The sequence below is a fragment of the Abramis brama genome (assembly GCF_963993115.1).
Source record: "Abramis brama genome assembly, chromosome: 1".
Taxonomy (NCBI): Eukaryota; Metazoa; Chordata; class Actinopteri; order Cypriniformes; family Leuciscidae; genus Abramis; species Abramis brama.
This window is the reverse complement of record NC_139963.1, coordinates 6,228,476-6,256,192: the sequence shown is the minus strand read 5'-3', so window position 1 is coordinate 6,256,192 and position 27,717 is coordinate 6,228,476. Positions and strand designations below refer to the sequence as shown.

The 27,717-nt window shown below is 38.8% G+C and overlaps 2 protein-coding genes across 5 annotated transcripts in view; one reads left to right on the top strand and one right to left on the bottom strand.

Annotated features, from left to right (window-relative positions):
* Window positions 1-27,717, bottom strand: part of LOC311079770 (uncharacterized protein) — a 186,253-nt gene that overhangs the window by 101,307 nt on the left and 57,229 nt on the right. The window lies entirely within an intron of this gene.
* The window catches only part of LOC311079600 (NACHT, LRR and PYD domains-containing protein 12-like), a 137,040-nt gene that overhangs the window by 86,076 nt on the left and 23,247 nt on the right, over window positions 1-27,717 (top strand). The window contains exons 10-12 of the mRNA XM_084109175.1: window positions 19,779-19,928; window positions 21,468-21,641; window positions 24,613-24,774. Coding sequence (XP_083965301.1) covers window positions 19,779-19,928; window positions 21,468-21,641; window positions 24,613-24,774 — 486 coding nt within the window. The remainder of the gene's footprint in view (window positions 1-19,778; window positions 19,929-21,467; window positions 21,642-24,612; window positions 24,775-27,717) is intronic.

The window sequence follows — 27,717 nt, the reverse complement described above, 5'->3', positions numbered from 1 at the left end:
GCCGTTCACAGACCACCAGGGCTGCGTTCCAGTCCACTTTTAGACATGCACTTGCGAACTTCCCTAAGCACTTCCCCTCGGGGGAATCCCTGCCGCCATTTTGAAGTGCGTTCCACTTCGTGAAGTGGACAAGGGAAGTTTATATGGACAGACCCTCGCTCCCTCGATTTTGACGGAGGGGTACATATTTCATATTTCCACTTCAGGCACCTATATGTCCCACAATGCAGTACGATTGTGACGTCCCCACAGATCTCATGTAATCACCACCACAACAAACAGCTCTATGATATATTAATTCTATTTTAATTTTTTATTTAAAACAACCCAAATAAACCTATAAACATTTGGATGCTGCATTAAACAAATTCTTAAAGGGAAAAATAAATAAATCAACTCCATAGCTGATTCCAAGTGATCAAGGGCTTAGGACGTTCCAGTTCAGCCCATTGCAGTTTCCGCCAGTAGTGGGCACCTGTGCAATGTAAGCAATGACGTACATCCGAGTGAACGAGACGGAGGGAAGATAGCGAGTGAAGGGCATGACAATTTTGGACTGGAACGCAGCACAAAATGAACGAGTTCAAAGTAGGGCTGGGCGATAAAACGATAACGATAATTATCGCGATATAATTTTTCTCGATAAAACGATATCAAGAGGTCGATAAATGTTCGATAATGTTTATGCGCCAAAAGCGGAACGAAACTCATTTGAACCGCGCGCCACACGGACCATTTATCCGCTCGGCTCAAAGTCCAAATGGCAGTGCGAGCGCGAGCTCACTAAAGTTAGAGCAGATGCGTTAACTCTGATCGGTCTCGGTCGCGAAATCCAGTGAGAAGCGCTTGAATTCAGCGAGGAACACAAATGTCTCAGTGATTTAAACCAGCTTAAAGGCAGATGAAACAGCGCTGACAAACTGTGCGCAACGATACAGTCTGAAGGCTTTTCCGTCTACAAATTCCCATCATTTACCACGGATTTACTGTTAGCCTAGTAATATTAACTGCACCATGAAATGTAGGATATACATATTGAATTGTATTATATTATTAATGTAGACAATGTATTAAAGGACTAATGGAATATAATTACAGTATTTAATAATGTATTTAGACTACTGTTAACCATACTGTTAACCATAAAGTTACATTTTGCCATGATAGTGAGGTGCTACAGGCTATGCCTGGTTTCATCTGTGGTTGTCATGATCTAAATGCATTACTGGATGACCAATGGTTAAGTTTAATAAAACTCAAACAGTCAGAATATTACATTTTACCAAATAAAAATAAGCACATGCAGAAACTAAGAAATTAATTGTCCAATAAATATATTTATTTTGTTAAGGAAAAATGACAAATGTTTGAATGTTCTACCTCAGATTTGTGAAATGTTCACCTGTTTGGCAAGTGTTTGTCATGATATGTTCTGACAATAAAGAGTAGTTTAAAACCACAGTTAACGCTCTGGTTTCTACAACTTAAAGCAAAAATATGCCTTTAAACTTTAAAGAAATAAAGATTTGACTTTTATCGTGATAATTATCGATATCGACTGATATAAAAAAAATTATCGTGATATTTTTTTTTGGCCATATCGCCCAGCCCTAGTTCAAAGTAACGTTCATCAGGCATACAGTACGTTCAGTTCACATTCGCCCAAAATATGAATGAGTAATATAAACGAGGCTGCTGTGTTTGAAAGTGTGGCCGACATGTTGCTCTACAAACACACACTATTAACTGGAGAAAAACTGTTGACGTTAAGTTAAAATGAATTAAATGCCACTTAAATAAAATGTGTCAAAATTCAATTGTGTTTTGTGCATGTCCTCTGTGTCCACATACAGGCCTTTACATAAGGCCTGTTACTGGATTTTAACATATTTTTTATATTATTCAATTTTTAAGTTTATTTGAGTCTTGTGCTTCACCTGGGCTAACGTTAACGTAAACTACAGCGTGGATTTGGATTATTCCCTTGCTTCGCCAGTGAGGATTGTGTGACTTTGTTCTCGCAGTGTGCTACGGAGTTTGACTTTGTGCTCGCTACAGCATAAACGTTGAACTACAGCGTGGATTTGGATTATTCCCCCGTTCCGCCTATCTGTGAGGATTGTGTGACTTTGTTCTCGCAGTGTGCTACGGAGTTTGACTTTGTGTTTGCTGTGCGCTAAAGAGATTCAATGGGAGTAACCTGCACTGTGTAACTCCGGATCTTTGCCTCAATTCGGCTATTTATGTGGTCTGTAAGACGTGGTGCTTGCAGTTGTACTACGGAGATCCATTTGGAACAACCCGCATTGTGTTATTTTGGATCTTCATCTCAATTCACCTAACGTTACTGTGTGGATTATACGGCGTCCTGCAGTGTGCAACTGAGGTTTGCGAGTGGCACTTACCGATCATGGTGTTAAGGTACACTACACACACACTTTTGAAGTTAAATCAGTACTGTTATTGCCTAAATAAAAACTCTTACAATCTCTGTCGAGATGCTGGACTGTTACGTCCTAAGCCATATATCCATCGAGGTTTGAGCCGCAGCCTTGCTGTCTCATCCTCTCAGAATGTCTATGTCCCTACATGTCGACGTAAGACCAAAAAACTGTTACATACTAGTGCTGTTGTTCACAGTAATTTAATTTCAGTTCCCCGCGTGGAAAATAAACCTTTGCTATCTCCATTACAAAGCAAGGCTTATGCAGCTTTATTCAATGCGCGGTCTGTGAACAACAAAGCATTGCTTTTAGCGGATTTTCTTACAGATAAAAAGCTAGACCTGTTGTTTTTAACTGAAACTTGGCATAAAGAAAATGATGGGCTTCTGTTTAATCAGATCACTCCAGCGGGCTTTGGAGTACTAGATCTCCCGAGGATAACTGGCAGAGGTGGAGGCATTATTGTGCTATATAACTTGAAGTTCCGCATAAGCTCTGTGACTATCCCCCAGTTTTCATCATTTGAATGTCTGGTCTTGAGTATCTCTGCTCCTGTCTCCACCATCATCGCTACAATCTATAAACCACCTAAGGCCAAGACACACGCAGCTTTCTTATTAGAGTTCGCAGACCTCCTGTCGATGTTGACTTTGAAGTTTGACAGAATTCTAATTGTGGGCGATTTCAATATACATGTTGACCAGAGTGACTCAGGGACGGCCAAGGAATTTCTGTCACTAATTGACTGTTTCAGCCTCACACAGTTTGTAACGGACCCAACTCACAACAAGGGTCATACTCTAGATCTTGTGATAGCTAATGGCTCGTTTGTATCACAGTTTTCATCTATTGACATTGGTTTGTCTGACCACTCAGCTGTCTTTTTTAACCTTGAACTGTATCATACAAATGAGCTTACCACCCGAACAGTAACCTACCGGAAGTGGAAGTCTATCGACCAGGCAGCTTTCTCCAATTCGGTGGTTTCTATCTTAAGTGACCTTCATCCCTCATCACTGGAGGAGAGAGTTTTGCATCTAAATTCCACTCTTGCTACTAATCTTGACACTTTTGCTCCTCTATTGTCACGAAAAGTCACATATGTCCGATCTGCCCCTTGGTACAATGACAATCTACGTTCTAAAAAGGCTGCTTGTCGGAAAAAGGAACGCAAATGGCGTCTTACTGGGCAGAGTGTCTACTATCAAGAGTGGAAAGATCTTCTGCAGGAATATCGAGTTCTTTTGGAGATTGAAAGATCCTCTTTTTTCTCCCAGACTATTGAAAATCATCAAAATAACCCCAGACACTTGTTCCAAACCATAAACAGACTGCTTCAAGTTAATCAGTCTGCCACGCCTGCTTCCCAACAGCTCTGTGACTCTTTTTTAAGTTTTTTAATTCAAAAATTGACAATGTCCGTAAAGACATTCATGCTAACTTTGACTGTGCCACTCCACCCTTTTGTGCACCTGGGTTCACTGGTGTTCTTTTCACTGACTTTACATTACTGGATTCTGAGGTTCTTTCAAGGGAGGTATCCAGCATGAAATCAACTACTTGCTTGCTGGACCCAATTCCTACGGATTTATTAAAATCTTGCTTCCCTGTGTGGTGCCAAATTATCCTTAGAATTATAAATGAATCATTGGAAACTGGGATCGTTCCAGCAGTGTTAAAGACTGCTGCTGTTACGCCAGTACCAAAGAAAGAAAATGTTCCTAGGGATGATTTTAACAACTTTCGTCCCATTTCTAATCTTCCCTGTTTGGCAAAAATACTTGAGCGTGTTGTTGCCTCTCAACTTTGTAATCATCTTACAACCAATAACCTCTTTGAACCCCTTCAGTCAGGTTTTCGCAAATTTCACAGCACTGAAACAGCGTTGGTCAAAGTTACCAATGACTTGTTAATGGCTTCGGATTCTGGTTCTACCTCACTTCTCATTCTTCTTGACCTTAAAGCTGCCTTCGATACTGTGGATCACGGTCTTTTACTTTCCCGTCTAAAAACTGCCTTTGGTGTATCTGGTACAGTTTTGGACTGGTTCAAATCTTATTTTACCGACCGTACCCAATTTGTCTCGATGGGTGGCTTTAGGTCTGACACTCGTCCGGTGTTCACAGGTGTTCCTCAGGGATCAGTTCTGGGCCCACTACTTTTTAATATTTATCTGTCTCCGCTTGGACATCTGTTGCAATCTCTCGGTCTTAATTACCACTTATATGCAGACGACACTCAAATATACATCCATTCTAAACCTGGCGAAGACATTGATGCTCTTTATCTTTCTGGCTGTATTTCTGAGATTAAGGTATGGATGAATAATAACTTTCTTTGCCTGAACAGTGGCAAAACTGAGGTCATGCTTATAGGTTCCCGTCACCAAATTTGCAAAGCAGCTCCACTATCCCTGTCTGTCGATGGCTCTGTTTTAGAGACCCAGAGTAAGATGAGGAACCTTGGTGTAATTTTTGACACCAGCCTCACTTTTGATTATTTTGTACAGAACACTGTGAAGGCATCTTTTTTCCACCTTAGAAATATAGCCAGACTGCGTCCCATCCTAAATCTATCTGTTGCCGAGAAACTGATTAATTCATTTGTTGTCACGAGACTGGATTATTGTAATGCAGTTCTAGCTGGAGTTTCCAAATCTACAATTAACAAATTGCAATATGTCCAGAATTCAGCAGCCCGGATTCTGACGGGAACCGGAAAATTCGAACATATCACCCCAGTCTTGAAGTCTTTACATTGGTTACCGGTTAAGTTCCGCGTTGACTTTAAGGTCATGATGTTAACATATAAGGCTTTACATGGCTTAGCACCGCAATACTTGTCTGGTTTACTAAACAGTTACACTCCAGCACGAAGACTACGCTCTTCACAGTGTCACTTATTAACTGTTCCACAAACGCACCTAAAATCTATGGGTGACAGGGCCTTTTCTGTTTATGCTCCAAACCTTTGGAACTCTTTACCGCGTGAACTCAGGGAAGCACAGACTTTGGGTATTTTTAAAGTTCTTCTCAAAACTTATTTTTTTAAGCATGCATTTGATTGCTAATGCCTTCGCGGTTGGTGTATTGTAGCTTTTATTATTCATTTTTGCTGTTTATGTTATTATTAATTTCCGCTTTTTGGTGGATTGTGATTTTATGTTCAGCGCTTTGAGAAGCCACTTTTAAAGGCGCTTTATAAAATAAAGCTTATTATTATTATTATTATTAAAGTCTCACATCAAGGAGGAAGAGGAGAAACGGACCTGTAAAATGAGTGTGTGTGAGGAGAGAGAGGAGGAGGCGTCTGTTCACACTCCGAGAGCAGCATCTCCAGTATCCAGCTGTGTGTCCATGAAGAGTAACAACTCCATGTATCAGCCCCCTATGTTCAGTAATGGACCATCTTCAGGATTCAGCTGTGTGTCTATGAAGAGTAACCAATCCATGTATAATCCCCCTGAGTTCAGTAATGGACCATCTCCAGGATTCAGCTGTGTGTCTATGAAGAGTAACCAATCCATGTATAATCCCCCTGAGTTCAGTGATGGACCATCTTCAGGATTCAGCTGTGTGTCTATGAAGAGTAACCAATCCATGTATAATCCCCCTATGTTCAGTAATGGACCATCTTCAGGATTCAGCTGTGTGTCTATGAAGAGTAACCAATCCATGTATAATCCCCCTATGTTCAGTAATGGACCATCTTCAGGATTCAGCTGTGTGTCTATGAAGAGTAACCAATCCATGTATAATCCCCCTATGTTCAGTAATGGACCATCTTCAGGATTCAGCTGTGTGTCTATGAAGAGTAACCAATCCATGTATAATCCCCCTATGTTCAGTAATGGACCATCTTCAGGATCCAGCTGTGTGTCTATGAAGAGTAACCAATCCATGTATAATCCCCCTGAGTTCAGTAATGGACCATCTTCAGGATTCAGCTGTGTGTCTATGAAGAGTAACCAATCCATGTATAATCCCCCTGAGTTCAGTGATGGACCTGCTGTGACCTCCGACCCTGTGTGAGTATCATGAAGTTCAGGGCCGGTCCAGATTCTGCTGGCGCTGATTATATTATATTATATTATATTATATTATATTATATTATATTATATTATATTATATTATATTATATTATATTATATTATATTATGAAAAATTACATATCCAAACTTAAATGGATGCTTAACTTAATCTGCTGCTTTACATTTATTTTTCTTTTCTATTAATATAAAACCTGTGCCTTGGCACCTAAAACTGCAAGTCAAAGTAGTAAATCCAACCAAGTTCTCTTTCAAATTTGTCTCGAACTATCAAAATGCTCTGAGAGGTTTAGGCGCAGTAGCCAATATGGCCGCTAGGAGACATTCAAACTTCATTTGGTGATTTAAAAACTTGAAGGATTTTAATTTCATGAATGCTTTGGACCACTGGCCTCTTTTGATAAAAGACACATAGGGTTTTATTGCTGAAGTGAAAGCAAGCAACAACAGAAGTAAAAATAAAGTGTTACACTGAACTTGAATTAAATGTAAATAAAATGAAAAAGTTTCCACTAGTGCTCCGTTCCAGTTAAAATATTCTAAAGTAGCTCCTCAAAATATATAATAAACATCAATGACTCACACACATTGTAGTTATGATTCTTACTTCTACATTGGTTCTTCTTTGCTTCACTTCACCAGTGTGTCTGTGAGTTTATTGACCGTTTTAAAAAAGTAGACATAAATAAATAAAAAACTATAACTGACAAAAGGCATCAAATTTGAAAGTGAACTTATAGCAATAAATTGACTAATTCACCGTTAATAAATGAAGAGTTTATTTGCAAAAACTGAAACGGCATGTTTAAAAAAAAAATGAACTGACTGCTGTGCGTTATCCTCCACATATAGCACATTCTGAATCAAAAGCCCTATTCGGACGTGATTAACTTTACAAGGGTAGATGTAATAATAACCACAGGACGTCTGTAATTAGAGATGCATCTCTATCTGTAATATTAATGGCCAATTTGCACGGGATAAGATATCTCAGTAAAACTAGCAGAAGTGGGAGGAGTAACTTAATTTACACACCGCCGTCCCTCTCCTGTCGTGTCGTCATGTATGTTGCTTCCTGATATCACGTGTGCAAACAACCTATCTTTATATAAAACAGTTATGTCCGGTGGAACGATGTATTAATTAACTTCAGGTTGGATTGTGTTGGTCATAGGCACTTACCTAACTCTGAAAGATAGTTCGTGCCTCTAACAAGTGCTTTCGATCTTCTTTCTGATCTGAATGGTGTGTGGAAAACACTTGAGCTTGTCCCAGCGTCTAGAACGCAACTGAATGCTTTTTCAAGCGTCTCCATACTTGAAAAATCATATACAATATACAATCAAACGTATATATTTACAGCGGGTCTATTCGCATGGGATTAGTATTACCTGAGGTAATTTTTCCGGACCTTTTTACTTTGAATGAGACGTTAAACCGAGGTCCTGACTCTCTGTGGTCATTAAAAATCCCAGTACTTTCTTCATGAAAAAACTGAATAACGTAATGCATGCAGCCTGCACTAGAAGTTTGGGCCCCTAAACTTTTATGTATGAAAACTGTATTTATAATGCCACATATCTTTCTGATGCACTCAGAGCCAGAATATTCTACTTTTACTATTGTTGGGAGTTACAGTAAACAAGACATTTGGATGAGTAACTGAACATTCCACTTTGTCTTGTTTTTTTTCACAAAATGTGAAAAGATCAGAATAGACCGTTGAAAGGAAGGTCTTGCTGGAGACTCAAAGATTTGCTTTGAGGTTGGGAGACTGAAAATCTTTACATTCGGCTCTAATTTTCCCTCCTTGAGTTGGGCTTTGTGTGTGATGGTGCCACTTGTTTGGGTGAACACTGAGCTCTAAAGATGCCTGAGAAATAAGTCATGTACAGTTAACGCCTGATTACTCTGATGGAGAGGAAATGACAAATGGGGAGAGATCTACTGCTCAAAAATCAGCTAAAATCGCACTAAATCATATCAGGAATAAGAAAGCTGGCTTAAGAGCAACAGTGGGGATTTTAGGGGTTTTAAATAAATACCATAGGGGTGTAACCCTGGCATCCTGGCCAAAATTTGCCCCTTGGCCTCTGTCCATCATCCCCATATACTGATTGGCTTCATCACTGTCTCCTCTCCACCAGTGAGCTGGTGTGTGGTGGGCGTTCTGGCACAATATGGCTGCCGTCACATCATCCAGGTGGAGCTGCACACTGGTGTTGGTTGAGGAGATTCCCCCCTTCCATATGCCCTTTTTATATGTGAAACGCTTTTAGTTCATAGAAAAGCGCTATATAAATGTAACAAATTATTATTATTATATAATCTTTACTCACATTATCTGTAATGATTACTGAGATTCACATTCGGACGGGACTAAAATCACAGAGAAGCTCTGGTAATTATTACTTTACCCCACCTCTCCATGTTAAACTAGTCCTGTCCGAATAGGGCTTTAAACACGTTTTGTCACAAAAGCCGGTATTGTCCATGATTCTCAAGGCATCGCAAGTTCACGTTTTAGCAGAAACCGACAAGCACTCTTGTTGTTTGTGAACACAACCCGATAAGTCCGCTTTAGCGAATCAGCGCACAGTATTCAGGTCAGGTGACAAGGCTGCTAGTCACTTTCTCAGCTTTTTGCTCAAAATGTTGCTTTCTTTATGAAATTTACCCACTGTAACGGGTGCGCAAGGATAAGGCCAGGGCCAATCCAAATGCTTAAACAGATTTAATAACAAAAGGCAAAACATAAACAATCCAGACCCGAGATCAAGGCATGTTATAAACCAGGAACATACGAAAACCCCAGGTAAACTACACTACTAACAATGACTCATACAAACTAACTGAAAAGCAAATGGTCTGTTCTTACTTTTGATATATTGCATCAGTTTGTTATTTATACAACAACATATTCAGTGGGCCATGAAATCTTTGTGAAAATTATCAAAAACGCACATTATACCCCAGTGCGCCTTTAGCCCCATTTACCCTACCATTAATAAAACATGTTTTGTAAAAATGTAAATTTTATTTACAAATAAACTTGACACGCCGCATGTCTAATAACAAGCACAAACTGTGTTAAAAAGAATTTGCCGTACAATGAAAAAAGTAAGCTGTCTGTCCTATAGTGCTATACTTCACCACAGTAAAGCATACGAAAATAATAGGCCTAATTAAAAGCGAACCAAGGAAGAAACGTTTATAATGTGAGTGAAGATTTGGGAAAAGAAACAATTGAGATTCCATGCAGGGGTGAGTCACGATTTTTGAATATTCGAGTAGTTTATTTAATTATAGAATATCGAATAGGTTGTGCGATTATTCTCTAAAATAAAATCTCCATGTTTTCGGTGCTGATGCGGTGGTGACGCGTTCATGTAACCGGAGTGATGCTGCCAATAACGCACATAACAGCTGTCACAAAGAACCAGCAAAAGTAATGATTATAAATGTGTCAAAAATATAGCAAGGAGACATTTTAATTGTTTATTAATAAACTAGTGTTTTCTGTGTCAGTGTTGGCTGCAAAGATGAAGTTGACGATGCTGACTTGTCATCTTCGCAGTGAACGCGCCTAGAGAGAAATGAACACTTCATACAGAATAGCCTACATAGGCCTAAGCATAGAGTAGGCTAGTCGGGTTTCTTTTCGTTTTGAATTGTTTAGTTTAAAAGTAGACAATTCAAGCTTTCTATATGGAATAACTAATGGAATATTGTTAAATTCGCTGATAATCGGGTGACCAGATCGCAAACCAGAATTCAAAGCCGACAAGCTTAAATTTATGGGCTCACGCACAACTCTCTCATTCGTCATGAATCCAAATGTTTCCATGGCTGCGATGTAACATTTAATTGCTAACCTATTTTTTCTTTTGTAAACAAAGCTTTGTGCTTCACTCATGTCATGATATTCACGTAAAACAGCATTCACATACAAGAATAAGGTCTGTCCTGAATGTTCAAGGACAAAGTTTTTGCACAAACCCTTCTAAGTATTTGCACTTCAGTTAATGTGTAGAAGATAATGTTCACAGAATTAAATGTGACATTTGAAGTGAGTTGAGCAGTCTTATTTTCCTCATTTTTTTGTAATGCCTTTGAATAATATGAGGGACATGAATCGCAATACATTACAGAATCGAATTGCAATAGTTGCTGTATCGCAATATGTTAAGAATCGCAATAATATTGAATCGTGGCCCAAATATCGCAATATTATCGAATCGTCATATTTTTGCCAATTCCCACCCCTAATTGACAGTTATCTTTTAAATTAGTGATGCACTGAAATGATCAATCTTAATAAAAACTGAAACGAGAAAATTCTGGCTAGGAATAAATAAAATCAGTGGATCCCAATCTGGTTGTCGTGACGAATGGCTAAGGGTGCCAGAAAATCTCTGCTCATTTCAATATTTTTTATATCAATATATAAATGTAAGTTTTGTAAGGAAAATCTGATCGATCTGCCATAAATCAGCCAATAATAACTTCCTATGAATAGACTGATTATCTCTAAACTTGCCAATCATATGTTGATGACACTTTTAAAAATCAGGATTCATATCAGCTGATCAAGATAAAAGGAAATCTGTGATCAGTATAAAATCTGTGATTTTCTATTTCTAAAGGAAAGGTTGCAGGTTCTTTAGACATAAAATCTTCTCTGACTTTTCACATGCCTCACTTGTGGCAAAGGGGATTTTAATGTGCAACTAGGAAATGCAGTAACACACTGAGTTTGCAGTCTCTGTCATCTGTCGCCATTTACATGTAAATTAATTTCATATAATCATATCACACCACAATAGATAGAAATTTGTCTGAAAGGGCAAACTCTTATTTCTACATGTTGTATGATTTTCATATTAAACATATTAAAATAATTGTTCTTTGTTCACAAATGTCTTTTCTGTTTGTTTTTGTGTCTCTCTGTTTTGTGTGTTTTCAGTGGTGGGAGAGCTGACCAGATCAGAGATGTGTCCTGTCAGACCAGCACATCCTCCTCCTGTCAGAAACACATCAGTCATCATGACACAGAAGCAGCCCTGCAGCTCGATTCTCACCAGCCAGTGCATGATGATCTGCAGAGAGTCAAAGACCAGCACAAAACCAGCATGAAGAACAAGTATGAGAGCTTATTTGAGGGAATCAAACTACAAGAGAATCAGACTCTCCTGAACAGGATTTACACACAGCTGTACATCATAGAGGGAGAGAGTGAAGGAGTGAATGAAGAACATGAGGTGCTACAGATGGAGAAAAGTTACAAGACCCTCCAAGACACTCCAATCAACTGCAATGACATCTTTGATCCTTCACCTGAACTAGGATATGAGGAGAAGAGAAGAGAAGAGAGAAGAAAGACACAATCAAGACTGTTCTTACTAAAGGCATCGCTGGAATTGGAAAAACCGTCTCTGTGCAGAAGTTCATTCTGGACTGGGCCGAGGGAAAAGCCAATCAGGATGTAGATTTCATATTTGTGCTTCCATTTAGAGAGCTGAACTTGATTAAAGATCATCAGTACAGTCTTCACAGACTTCTGCTGGTCTTTCATCCTGAACTTCAAGATCTGGACTCAAAGATTTATGATGAATGTACAGTTGTGTTCATCTTTGATGGTCTGGATGAAAGCAGAATAACACTGATGTTTTCAGACAGTGAGAAAGTTTCTGATGTGACTGAGTCTTCATCAGTGGGTGTGTTGATGTCAAACCTCATGAAAGGAGATCTGCTTCCCTCTGCTCTCATCTGGATCACCACCAGACCAGCAGCAGCCAATCAGATCCCCTCAAAATACATAAACCGTGTGACAGAAATTCAGGGATTCAATGACCCTCAGAAGGAGGAATATTTCAGGAAGAGAATCAGTGATGAGGATCAAGCCAGCAGAATCATCTCACACATCAGAAGAGCAAGAAGCCTCCACATCATGTGCCACATACCTGTCTTCTGCTGGATCTCAGCCACTGTGCTTCAAAACATCCTGAAACAAGACCTCAGTGCAGAAATCCCTCAAACTCTGACTGAAATGTACATACACTTCCTCCTCATTCAAACTAGTATGAGGAACCAGAAATATGAAGAGAGAGATCCAGAGAAACTCCTGCAGTCCAACAGAGAAGTGATTGTGAAACTTGCTGAACTGGCTTTCAATCAGCTGATGAAGGGCAATGTGATGTTCTATGAGGAGGACCTGATTGAAAGAGGCATAGACATCACTGACGCCTCAGTGTATTCTGGGATTTGCACTGAGATCTTTAGGGAGGAATCTGTTATTTATCACAGGAAGGTTTACAGCTTTGTACATCTCAGCTTTCAGGAGTTTTTTGCTGCACTGTATGTGTTTTTCTGTTATTTACACAAGAACAGTGAAGTTATGAAAATGTTTCTCACTGGAAAGTCCAGAACTCAGTCTGGAAATGTTCCTCTGGATGTGTTTCTGAAGGGAGCAATGAATAAAGCTTTGAAGAGTAAAAATGGACACCTGGATCTTCTCCTTCGATTCCTTCATGGCATCTCACTGGAGTCCAATCAGAGGCTCTTACAGGATCTGCTGATTCACACAGAGAACAACCCAGAGAGCATCAAGAAAATAATCCACAACCTCAAACGAGGTCAAAAAAACAATGTCAGCCCTGAAAGATTGATGAATCTGTCACATTGCTTGATTGAGATGAAGAATAATTCTATTGTTGAAGAAATGCAGGCATTTTTAAAATCTGGAACACACGACAAACGTCTTTCTCTTGCACAATGTTCAACTTTGGCAAACATGATCCTGATGTCAGAGGAGGGGATGGATGAGTTTGACCCTAAAAAGTACAAGATCATATCATCACAAGAGGGTCGAAGCAGACTGTTACCTGCTCTGAGGAACTGCAGAAAAGCTCTGTGAGTGTGAAAAAATTAATCAACTTAATTGAAATATTAACATAATGATAGATGAAGTTGGTCTTGACACCTGCATGCCTTTTAATCAAATATCCTTTTTTTCAGTTTGGCAGACTGTAATCTCACAGATCAGCACTGTGAAATTGTGTCTTCAGCTCTACAATCATCAAACTCCCCCCTGAGAGAGCTGGACCTGAGTAACAATGACCTGCATGATTCAAGAGTGAAGCTGCTCTGTATTGGACTGAGGAGTCCAAACTGTCAACTTAATGTTCTGAGGTTTGTGTTTACAACTAATTAAACAAAATTTTAGTGCTTTAAAAACACATTGAAATTGCATTTCAAGTACACTTGAAGTGTGCTAATGGCATCATTATAGTGTGCTCCAAATACAATAAAGTAATCTTTATAAAAATGGCCCAGCTTAAGAATTTGCCTTTTACTGACATTTTAACTCTCCTATCATCAGTGAGAAAATGAGAACAGATATATGTACATTGAATGTAGGAACCACTACTGACTGGATTCCAACATGGGTCGCTGCGACACAAGCTCACTTGATTTACCAGTTGCGCCACCACGCATATATCCATCAGTGATGCGCGGGTCAATGTATAAACAAACCGCACCCGACCGACGTTTTCAACTAACCCGCCCGCAACTCGGACCGCAAAAAAACGAAAACGAAAATATTGTACCCGACCCGCTTCCTGACCCGCATTTTTTTAAAAGTAGCTATAATGCTCATCGTAGCGTCTTAATATAACTTAATATTCTAATTTTGTCAAGAATTATAAAAAATCGTCAATATAAGCTCATAATTTGTACTAAAATAGTCTAAATGTTTAGTTTTAAAAACAATTTTAAAAAGCTGGCTATGTCTATTTTGATGTTTCTGCGCAAGTTCAGCAGACAGTGAGGTTCGGGTTTGTTCCGATCAGAGCTCGTGAGCGGAGAGCGCATTTCTGAATATTCCGCTCGGCTCACGGTCGCTCGCCCAACCCAGATGGCCTGCTGGTATGAATATGTGGAATAAGGGCTGCCTCCAACTAATTTTTTTTCTAGTCGACTAGTTGTTCATTTAAGCCATTCGTGGACAAATCGCCCCTTTATATTAAATTTACTTAATAGGCTAGCCTACAGGAATAAGCGTAATGACCGCACGCATAAAGCTTGCCACAAAGAACCGGTTAAAGTAATGATTATGAATGTGTCTAAATTAGCAAGGAGACATTTAATTGTTTATTAATAAACTGGTGTTTTCTGTGTCGCTACAAAGATGAAGTTGACAATGCGGAGATTGCGGACTCGCCATGAACGCCAGAGAGAAATGCACATTTCATATGGATTTTAGCCTACATAATCAGAGAGTAGCCTAGGCTAGCCTATTTATTTTGGTTTGAATATTTTCGTTTAAAAGTAGACATTTCAAGCTTTCTGTAATATATAGCCTATATTTATCAAATCTGTGAGGCACAAGCTGAGTTTCGGCGCCCTCCAGTTCACATGCAGTGATCGTACCGGCGCCTTATTTTGTCTGCTATATATTTGCTTATTTAATAAATACGGGCAATTGATTGATAAAACATTGTTCAAAATTAAGATACAATTTATACAAAACGAAAATCTTTTAAAAAGAGTTTTCTATAAAACAAAACTTAATGAAGTCGTCAAAATCATGTTTTACCAAAAACAGCGCCGTTGCTAGGAGGGCGCCAGCGCCTCTGCCTCTCAGCGCCTCTGCCTCGCGAGTGGATGATAGCCCTGAAGACGCCTAGCAATGATATACCTTTAGTGGTAGTACACCTTTAGTTAAGTTATCGCAGCGCGCTAAGAGACAATGTTATCGGAAATTGCAGCCCAGGTATGCATAATGGAGATTCCAAAGCGCTCTTCTTTGGTCAGAACCATGGAGAGCGATCGCGGATTTACTTTAACAATGCAACACAATATTTAAAGAGCATCAAGCTATTAAAATCTATATTATGTATACGCACAGATAATATAACAGTAGGCTTTATTAGTCAATATTTTTTTTATTAGGTTAAGCAGTGATTGGATAATTTTTTTTTTTTTTTTTTTTTTAATTTAACGTTTTTAATTTAAGGCCCACCCACAATTGGTCTGGCTTATCCAAAACTGGAATCCTGGCGCCGTGCCTGGTTGGTCGTGCCAGTTTTGTGGTTATCAAATGTGTAAATAGCATCGCAAAAAGTAGCCTACACATGACAAAGCCAGCACTTTGGTCATCATCTTTTATTATTTCGGCAAATGTCTCCCACACTTTGCTCTTTCTATTTGTGTATTTGCGGAGCTTCCACTCCCCAGTCTTCACCTTTTCTCTTGCCGCCTCCATCTCTACCTGCAGACTGAGCTCGTGCGTCATCTTCGCGCCAGTTATCCAGCCAATAAAGTGTAAATTAAATTTAAAACGTATTCATAGAAAATTGTGTCTAGAACTATATAAATTACAAAGGTTTAATTGGCATCTTTATTTCAAACGACCCGACCGACCGCGACCCGAATATCATTAAAAATATTTTTGGATGACTCGTAACCGCGGGTAACCGCGGGTGACCGCAGGCACCCGCTCATTTCGGATCAACCCGCGCATCACTGATATCCATCATGCATACTTGGGTTACTTTGTGTTATTCCTTTACTGTTACAAGTCCTACTATAAGCAAACCAATTTTTCCATCAATGACAGCACAATAAAGACGGCGAATTGCAGAGAAAATTCTCAATATAGGCGCAATAAGTGGTGTGTGAAAATAAATGCAAACTGTATAAAACATGAAAGTGCATTAAACTTGAAGCTGTTGAAGAAATAAAGCCAGCTGACAAAACATTAAATATCATCTGTAGAATGTTTTTCACTTTTATCTGACATGATCTTTCATTAATGCTGCAGGAGGCAATTACATTAACAGGCATAACATTAGTTTTATTCTTCTGCACACACTAAAACACAGACAAGTTCTGTTCATTCTGAAAAATGAGAATGTGCAGAACTGCTTGTGTTTCAGCGTGTGCAGATGAAATAAAACCATCCGTAACATTTCTCTGCGGTGTAAGGGAACTAGGATCAATATAACTCAAAGGGTGATTGAATTACAGTGAACAAGAACCGAATTAATATGCAAATGATTCAGAATTAATATTTAACACTTTGTCAACTATTTGTCCACCAATAAATTGAGATAAGGGTATTTTATCAATTCTGGACATTATCCAGTGGCCGATGGTAATACTATCGTAAAATTATGATCACTGGTTATGAGCAAGGTAACAAAATCTACAGTTTAAGCCAGTAACTTGTAAGCACACGGCACAAGACACTTGTATATGTGTAAAATCAAACAAGACTTTATTGAACTACTCTAATACACACAAACTAATTTAAAGGGATAGTTCACTTTGAAATTAATTTTTGATATGTTTTAGCTTACCTCAAAGGCATCCAAGATGTAGGTGTCTTTTTTTCCGGAGTAGTTTCAATTTTGATATTTTTAGGTCAAACCGTTCTTGTCTGTCAGTCATATAATGCAGGTCTATGGTCACTGTCTCAAAGCAGCATGCACAAAGTCCAAATTAAACAATTCCCCATCGTCCAAATTAAACAATTCCCCATCGTAAGTACACATTGATGGCTTAAGACACGAAACGAGCGGTTTGTGTGAGAAAACGAACAGTATTTATATAGTTTTTGTCCTTTTGTAAACACACACACCCAAATGATCAGAGGACGCGGGTGCTTCGGTCTGCGCAAGCGCCGGAAAGCGACGGAAAAGGTCAGAGGGCGCGGGCGCTTCGATCTGCGCAAGCGCCGGAAAGCGCAGGAAATTATCTCTCGTGCGTGTACGTCACTCATTGTTTACACGGAGATTTCGGAAGCCTTACCTTTCACTGTGAAGATCTAAACATATTTAGACGTACAGGAAATGGCAATGGAAGACGATTTCGATATATCAACAGACAACGTTGAATTTTTTACACAACCATATTTATTTGAACCAGAGTACACCGATCAAGAACTCAGAGCGATAGAGGAAGCATCCGCTGCAGCAGCACGTTTTCAAGCCTCAGAGAGACAGAGATCTCTGCAAAATTGGTGGTGTTCTTGTAGCAAGTGTTGTGAGATGCCAACAGAAGTAGAGAGCATATGTTGTCACGAATGGAACATAGCAATGCCACAGCTACAAGACGACGACGAGGACATTGACAGTACCCCGTCATACACCTGCCAACGTGCAAAACGCTGCGGCTCAACAGCGGAGAAAACTCGGGATCTTCAGTCAGGCAGGTGTATGACGGGGTACTGTCAATGTCCTCGTCGTCTTGTAGCTGTGGCATTGCTATGTTCCATTCGTGATTCGTGATTCTTGATCGGTGTACTCTGGTTCAAATAAATATGGTTGTGTAAAAAATTCAACGTTGTCTGTTGATATATCGAAATCGTCTTCCATTGCCATTTCCTGTACGTCTAAATATGTTTAGATCTTTACAGTGAAAGGTAAGGCTTCCGAAATCTCTGTGTAAACAATGAGTGACGTACACGCGCGAGAGATAATTTCCTGCGCTTGCGCAGATCGAAGCGCCCGCGCCCTCTGACCTTTTCCGTCGCTTTCCGGCGCTTGCGCCGACCGAAGCACCCGCGTCCTCTGATCATTTGGGTGTGTGTGTTTACAAGAGGACAAAAACTATATAAATACTGTTCGTTTTCTCACACAAACCGCTCGTTTCGTGTCTTAAGCCATCAATGTGTACTTACGATGGGGAATTGTTTAATTTGGACGATGGGGAATTGTTTAATTTGGACGATGGGGAATTGTTTAATTTGGACTTTGTGCATGCTGCTTTGAGACAGTGACCATAGACCTGCATTATATGACTGACAGACAAGAACGTTTTGACCTAAAAATATCAAAATTGATACTACTCCGGAAAAAAAGACACCTACATCTTGGATGCCTTTGAGGTAAGCTAAAACATACCAAAAATTAATTTCAAAGTGAACTATCCCTTTAATGAAAACACACAAACATTAATTCAAACAGTGACAGAAGAAAGTGATGTTATTAGCGGAGTATGAACGGAGTCCCAAATGTCTAGCATTAGACACTAATTCTTGACCGCAACCTGAGAGAATCAATTCACTAGAAATTTAACCTTTGTTTGTTTGCTTAATAAGATTTGGACAAGTTCAGCAAGAATTAGGAGGTTGTGTACTTGCGTTTAGATGCTCCTATGAGCGTTCCCTTCCGTGATGAAGTTGCTGGAGGGAATCACTTCACTCTGGACTTCAAGCAAGTTGGATTCTGTGCTTCTCCACTCTTCTTCCAGACACTTCCAAATTAAATGCAAAATTAACTTTCATCTGAAAAGAGGACTTTGGACCACTGAGCTACAGTCCAGTTCTTTTTCTCTTTAGATGCTTCTGACGTTGTCTCTGGTTCAGAAGTGGCTTGGTACTAGGAATGTGATAGTTGTAGCCCATTTCCTGAAGATGTCTGTGAGTGGTGGCTCTTGATGCACTGACTCGAGCTTCAGTCCACTCCTTGTGAAACTCTCCCAAGTTCTTGAATCGGCTTCGCTTGACAATCTTCTTAAGGCTGCTGTCATCCGTTTCTTGTGCACCTTTTCCTGCCCCACTTTTTCCTTACAGTTAACTTCCCATGAATATGCTTCAATACAGCGCTCTGCGAACAACTAGCCTTTTCAGAGATGACCTTTTGTGACTTACCCTCCTTGTCAATGATTGTCTTCTGGACAACTGTCAAGTCAGCAGACTTTTGATTGTGGTTGAGAGTAGGGTTGTGCCGATAGACGATAGTATCATGTATTGGCGATAGTCAGCGATATCGTTGATGGCAGATGCCATTGATGATATCAATACGATAATTGTCTCGTTTTACCATGAATGTATTAAATTATTATTTTATTAAATTAATATTAGGAACTACAATTCATTTGCCTTGCCTAAATTCATAACATTACCACATAGCCTAACACTTGCGACATCACCGACACGCGCGTATGAGGACTCCTCTAAGAAAAAAATGACTTTTTAAAACTGATTAAAAAACTACATCCCACATCAAAATTTAATAGCAAGGTGATCTATTCACAAATTGTCAAGAGTGCTTGTTTTAACAGACGTATCATTGTTATACAGATCCAAGATGAAAACGGCATCGTTGTTCGTCAGTATTTTGACATTTTCCTTTATTGGAGTCAAGTCATAAGTTTAAGTATAAACCGATTGACAAAGGACAAAAAGGCACATTATTGAGCACACTGATCTCAAAAGGCATACTTGAACGGTCACACACCTTTTTTAATGATTTGTTTCTTATTTCTCCCCTGTTTAGGTTGGCACACTGTAAGCTCACTGGTCAGTGCTGTGAAATTGTTTCATCAGTTCTACAGTCATCAAACTCCTCCCTGAGAGAGCTGGACCTGAGTAACAATGACCTGCAGGATGGACTGAAGAGTCTAAACTGTCACCTCAACATACTGAGGTACTTGAGGGTCTGTGAAAAATAACCACACAAGGACATATCGTGGTAAACTTATTCTGAAATGCTTTATTTTTTTCACATCAATCTATACTCAAAATGCCATTATGCATATGTAATTAAATGCCTTTCTGTGTGGAGTTTGCATTTTCTCTCTGTGTTGGTGTGGGTTTCCTCCTTGCACTCCGTTTTCCCCCACAATCCAATAGGTGAATTGGAGACAGTAAATTGTCCATAGGTGTGAGTATATGTGTCTGTGTGTGAGCCTTTTGGTGAACTGGTCATCTGTCCAGGGTGTCCCTTGTCTGTGGCCTGAGACGGTCCCCATCCAACCTCACAGAGCATGAGAGGACCTGCACAGAAGAATGGGAGAAAATCTATAAATCCAGATGTGCAAATCTTGTGGCATCATACCCCAAAAGACTTTAAACTGTAATCTGCACCAGATTAGATGCTTTAAATAAGTACTGAGTTAAGGCTCTTTGTACTTAAGCAAAGTAAATATTTCAGTATCACAAATCTGTTTATTTTTATTTTGCTTTGTCATTATATAGTGTAGATTGATGTCGAAAAAAAAAACTAAAACACTACAGGCAGCATAAGGTTGCAACATGACTAAACAAATAAATAAATAAATAAATAAGGGGCATGAATATTTTTCGAAGTTGGCAGCAATATATATTGGGTCAATGTAACTCAGTTAAGTTAAAACAGCATTCTCTTGTTTTATGTTAAATAAACCTGATTGAATTAGGTTACAACAACAAAATTAGAATTTATAGGTAGAAACAGTTAGAAATACTTCTTTAAAATAACAACTGCACTTTCACTTTTTTATAGTGCATGTTTATGTAAAAAATAGCATGTTTTCTTATGTAAAAAATAAATAACTTGCTCATCATAAATTATATCCTTGAATGTATCAAGTCCCTCATAATGAAACGGAAACCACAGTTTTGCTCTTTTTTTGTGAGGTAAATTCTTTCAGGATTATTTCTCACCGCATCCCAAATTTTAGAGTTAATGTGGACATGTGAATCTACTGTTGTTGAAACCCTGTTACTACCAACTGACGTATTTGCACAGGTTCACTGTTGATGTATTTCTATGTATGTGTGAAAGAGAACTAAGAAAAAAGTAGTGGTGACTGAAATTGTTATTGATTTAAATAAATATTTTTTTTAAGAGAACGATTTCCATTGAAGTATATCGGGGCCTTTACATTCATGTTCTTTGCAGACCTTTCTCAAAAACATCAGACAATGCATACAGTGCTCTAAAACAGTGGTTCTCAACTCCAGTCCTCGGGACCCACTGCTCTGCACATTTTGTATGTCTCTCTTATCTGACACACTTAGTTCATGGAGTCTCTCCTAATGAGCTGCATGATCTGGTTCAGGTGTGTTAAATAAGGGAGACATACAAAATGTGCAGAGTAGTGGGTCCCGAGGACTGGAGTTGAGAACCACTGCTCTAAAACACCAGTCTGTATTAATAATATTGTTTTTGTAATGATTTGTTTCTTATTTGTCCCCTGTTTAGGTTGGTGCGCTGTAAGCTCACCGATCAGTGCTGTGAAATTGTGTCTTCAGTTCTACAGTCATCAAACTCCTCCCTGAGAGAGCTGGACCTGAGTAACAATGACCTGCAGGATTCAGGAGTGAATCTGCTCTGTGCTGGACTGAGGAGTCTAAACTGTCAACTCAACATACTGAGGTATTTGAGGGTCTGTGAAAAATAACCACACAAGGACATATCCTGGCAAACTTATTCTGAAATGCTTTATTTTTTCACATCAATCTATACTCAAATGCCATTATGCATATGTAATTAAATGCCTTTCTGTTTGGAGTTTGCATTTTCTCTCTGTGTTGGTGTGGGTTTCCTCCTTGCACTCCGTTTTCCCCCACAATACAGTAAGTGAATTGGAGACAGTAAATTGCCCATAGGTGTGAATATATGTGTCTGTGTGTGAGCCCTGTGGTGGACTGGCCATCTGTCCAGGGTGTCCCTTGTCTGTGGCCTTAGACGGTCCCCATCCAACCTCACAGAGCATGAGAGGACCTGCAAAGAAGAATGGGAAAAAATCCACATCATACCCAAAAAGACTTTAAACTGTAATCTGCACCAGATTAGGTGCTTTAAACAAGTACTGAGTTAAGGCTCTGTGTACTTAAAGGTACAATATGTAAGAATTTTGCATTAAAATATCCCAAAATCTCAAGGCTAGTGTTATATATTTTGTTAAGCTGATTACTTACAATATCCCAAATTTTTCCAACTATTTTTAAATCGTGAGAAAATTGCGATTTTTTTAACCAAGGAAACGGGGCGTTAGAGTAGGGGGGAGCTGGGAGTCGCCACTCAATTGCTTCATATCCGCGTTACCCTCGGTTTCCGCTCGTACTGCGCGGAGTCCTGGACAAATGCGGAAGTTGTAGTTGTAGCGTCTATCAAGCAACAAACGTTAGCTTGTTTCGTGCAGTCGTTATGGAACACAATTATTCTTTACCAATTGCAGCTGGATCCGTTGACAAAGCGTGCTTAATTTTATATTTTCCAAATGTAGCATTCGGTAATAGTTATGTTTATGTAAGGAAAGTATTATTGCTTTAGATTTGTGTTTAGTTTATTGACATTGTTTATCACATCTGGGGCCGTATTCACAAAGCATTTTATCTTACCACTAGGAGTACTCCTAAATCGCACTAAAAGATTTTAGCTAGGAGTTTTCTCTTAAAAGTTATTCACAACGCCTTTCAGACCTACTCTTAGTAAAGAAAAATGACAACTCCTAAACTAAGAGTGAGTCTTCGTTGCTATGGATGACGTCATTACTCATGCACGAGCTCGACTGAAGTGACCACTTTGATTGGCTGATGATTGTAACGCGGGAATGATTCCAAACACCTCCCCTACGATGATGAGTGACAGGTCTGAGAATGCGTGCGCTACACAAGTAGTGTGAAGGACGGAAGATGATGAATAACTGAATAAACAGCCTAAATGAATAAAGAGTAAGGCAAAACAAATAGCCTAGTAGCCTAATGAAACATATGGATTGATGCAATATCTTTGCAACATTATTGAATTAATCTGTCACTATATGCCTCTGCCTACGTTTGCAAAGAGAAGAACATTTTAATTTGATTCACAATGAAACGTTACAATTAGTTTACATGCAATGAGTAGCCTAGTTTTGGTTGTTGTTGGTGGCGTTATTGCATCTCTAGTTATGCCTACAATGCAAAATTGTTCCCTTGCGATTGAAGCTCCTGTAGCCGCCGCATACGCATTTCAAAACATCGCAACGTGAACTGCCACAAAAAGCGGTTTGTGAATAGGTCTTAGTGAGTTAGGAGTCCTCTCGACTTCTTTTAAGCTGTCCCAGTCTTAGGTGCTACTTTTAGGGCTAAAATGCTTCGTGAATTACTCTTAGTCATAAAAATTAGGAGTCCTAAAGTTACGAGTGACACGCCCATTATTTTTAGGAGTTGCTCCTAAATTCGCCAGTTAGGAGCTACTTTTAGCCTTAAAATTCTTTGTGAATACGGCCCCTGGTGTTTATGGCCATGTAAATACACATAGCATGTGTTATACATAAAGATTAATCAGTATTTTGGCAAATGATGTGGGTATGTTCGAATGTACTTTTACAACAATTGTTTAGAATACGTAAAACAAAAGTCACGCACAACGCGCATTCACCGTGGCAACGGCACTTAACAGTTCAAAAATGAGAGCTCAGATCCACCGTTTTTTTTCTCTTCAGTCTCTCTCTCTCGTTCCAACGCGCGGCTTATAAGCGGTCTCTCCACGCCGATCACTGCAATAAGACACAGGTGTTCGAAGAGTCTAAACTGTCAACTCAACATACTGAGGTATTTGAGGCTCTGTGAAAAATAACCACACAAGGACATATCGTGGAAAATTTATTGTGAAAATTAATTTATTTCTCACTGTATCCCAAAATTAAAGTAAATGAATATGATCATTCTGATGAAATGTGATGCGTTTGAGTTGATGTGGGTGTTGACTCTGTTTGCATGAATTGCCTCAGATCATTACCATATGAATAGCGTGCACTGTCTGTAGGCATGTTCACATTTGCTGGAAAATGACACGAGAGACAGTTACATCTCTCTCTCTTATACAGATTACATAAACAGAGAATATTTGTTTTCATTTTGAATAGGATCATTTAAAAGTAGACACTTATATGTATTTACAGATATATTACTCTTGTCTGTGTGACAAATATTTGCAGAATTTTGTTTTCCTTTTTTGATGCACTGCAGGAAAAAAGTTCACAGAGACGGCAGAAAACATCCTGTTTGTTTTGTTTTGATTGCAAGTGGACACAAATGAACGTAAACTTTTTACAGTTTCGAATGATGTATTGCTGTATAACCATATTACCATACATTACATAAATTAGTATTGTATTATGTGAAAAAATCCATCAAAAGGTGCCGGTATATCTGTCGACCCCAGAGGGTTAATTCTTTTAGATTTTATGGGTAAAAATATATTTTTTTTTATTTTGAAATTATAACTTACAATTATATCCTTTAGATAATTTGTATCTGATAATTTGCAAATTTTACAACACTCTGATTTCATTAAAATCAATCAGATGCCACCAGTAGATGAAGCACACTGACATGAACACTTACTGTTGTTGTAGATTATCTCAGTGTTTGGTGACAGAAGAAGGTTGTGCTGCTCTGGCTTCAGCTCTGAGTTCAAACCCTTCACACCTGAGAGAGCTGGATCTGAGCTACAATCACCCCGGAGAATCAGGACTGAAGCTGCTCTCTGATACTCTCAACCATCTGGACAAACTCAAGTATGTTAAGTAATATAACAATAATCCTGTCTAGTGTGATTGGTTTTGTTTTTTTTAAAGGGTTAGTTACCAAAAAATGAAAATTCTTTCATTATTTTCTCACCCTCATATCGTTCCAAACCTGTAAGACTTTCATTCATTTTCAGAACAAGACATTTTTAATCAAATCTGAGATATTTCTGTCCCTCCATTGACAGTGCTACCACTTCAATGCTTCAAAAAGTTCATAAAGAGATTGTGAAACTGATCTATTTGAATTTAGTTTAATCCAAATTTTCTGAAGAGACATCACTTTACATGATTGACAGATTTAATTGACTCTAAAATTCATCAACGCACACATCAGTTGTGTTAAATGGAAGCTTAGACATGCTTGCTTGATGTGTGAGAATGTGTGAGTTATTCTTTTGTTACGGAGCACGTTTGATCTTCTGCAAGAACCAATGAGGTTCATTCTCCCTTACCCTTGCTGTAAAAAAACTGACTTCCAGCCACACTGAGTGTGAAACCAGTGTACAAACCAGTTTAACATTATTTATTTCGTACATGTACAAAAGTTGAGAATTATTTGCGAATTAACAGATATTTAGTTTTTTTATGTTTTATTGAATATAATTAAAGTTAGTCACCATGATGGAGATCAGTATTTGCTTTAGTTGGTCTCTTGACCCTTGACTTTATAACATTAGTTTCTCTCTGGCTGCTGTAACTGAGCTTATAAAACACATTTGTTATGGCAAGACAAAGTCAAGAGGAAGTTGATCAGGTGTTTTTGGCTGTTGTGATGTCATGATCATTTTGGACATGATTTTCTGATCTCATCCTGTGTATAAGCTTTGAATTAATGGCTATTTAATATTTGTCATATATCTGTTAATCTACCTCATGAAATCCAGCAATGTTTCTGTAATCAGTTATTCTGAAGAATATTGAAATCATATACTGCATTAAAACATTTTGAACTACTGCATGACTCAGACACACACAGACATCAACATTCATGTCGCAATGCATGCTGGGTTCCAGGATAATATAAAACTCCCAGCATGCACTGCTGCATGAATAAATAAATAAATTATTGCCACCGTTGTTGAGAGACGTGCTGATTTTTTATATCTCTGTGTGTCTACAAGTCAGTGTAACTGTTTCTTCGGTTGTGCATGATGTGCTAAAAAAATGTATCATTGTAACCAGAGCATATGAGCGGAGTGGAGCGGTGAGAATCTCAGCTCATCGCTCACGGAACTGTTCACCCCTCCGCTCCCCCGCTCAAAGCTACATCAGGCCGCTCCGCTCATTATCGCTCAGCGCTCAACGCAGTTTGCTTCGCGCTCCACTCAAATCGCCCCCCGCTCACTCCAAAAAAGGAAAAAAAATCTACATGTATATCACTTGTAGCGGTCCCCAACCTTTTTTGCGCCACGGACCAGTTTAATATCAGACAATATTTTCACGGACTGGCCTTTAAGGTGTGGCGGATAAATACAACAAAATAAAATGATACGACCGGCATAAAACCTGGGGTATTTTTTTTTAAATAGCCTAATAAACGTGAATCCAATGTGTAGGCCTACTAGCAACTTTATTAGCAGCGTCCTCTAACATCGCGCCTAAAAACAACTGAAAATCTCCATTTTTGACACTGGCTGTGTGCTTTCATGTTTTGTGTGAACATGTGGCTTATGAATGTTCTCATAGATGAGTTTCTGTGCAACGTCATCACAGAGATGCGCGTGCAACTAGGGGTCAGAAAACAGCAATCTTTACAGCATATCTAGCAGAAACAGAGATGACACAGAGCTGTTGTTCTGTAAACTGCACTAACCGCCAAAAAGATGGATTTAAAATGTAAGAAATCAATACTTTTATTCATCAAGGATGAATTAAATTAATCAGAAGTTACAGTAAAGACATTTATAATGTTACAAAAGATTATATTTCAAATAAATGCTGTTCTTTTGAACTTTCTATTCATCAAAGAATCCTGAACAAAAAAAATTTACATAACTGTTAATAATAATGAATGTTTTATCAAATCATCGTATTAGAATGATTTCTGAAGGATCATGTGACACTGAAGACTGGAGTAATGATGCTGAAAATTCAGCTTTGATTGAATAAACAGGAATAAATTACACTTTAAAATATATTAAATAGAAAACAGTCCATTTAAATAAGTGTATATATCGGGCCATATGATTGCTGGCCACTTGGACATATCTTTGATTCATTCGTGGTCTGAAATAGCGTAGGGATCTGGTAATGTCTCACCATTACTGAGAGTTCATTTCTTAAAATAATCTGCGTAGTTCGCGCTACCTAGGCTCCCAAAGTAAATGATGCTAGCCATTTTCTCACTGTCACACACCTAGCTAGCTGTCGCACGCCTCATGTCTTTTACAATCTGTTTACAGTGTCAAATTTCTTTCAAATGTGGCAGATTGTGTAGTGATGTAGCCTTGTCGTAAACATTTAGGATAGAAAGGCTCAACAACCAACAAAACCAGGTAGACTAAGTTCATAAATTCATAGGGTATGTCAGGTTTTTATGATTAGCAAACTTAGTTGGACAATTTCATTCAGAGACCTGATGAACATTATAACTTAGCCTACTAGTCAACTGTTGTTAGCTAACATTTTACATAATGTTATATTAATATGCAAATGAAAAACAAACCGATCCAACTCTGAAATGTCAGTTTATTATTGAGTCAACAAGAATTTACACACATTGGAAATCGATGTTAATTGACGAGTTCTGTATAACGTTACATGCCAAGAATTGCATGCACCTCCATGTGCTGTATACAAATGATATGATGGGTCATTGGGCCCTATCTTGCACCCAGCGCAATTGACTTTGTACATCGACGCATGTATCAGTCCTATTTTTCCCCCGACGCACAGCGGTAAATTAGGGAATGAACTTGCGGTTCAGCAAAA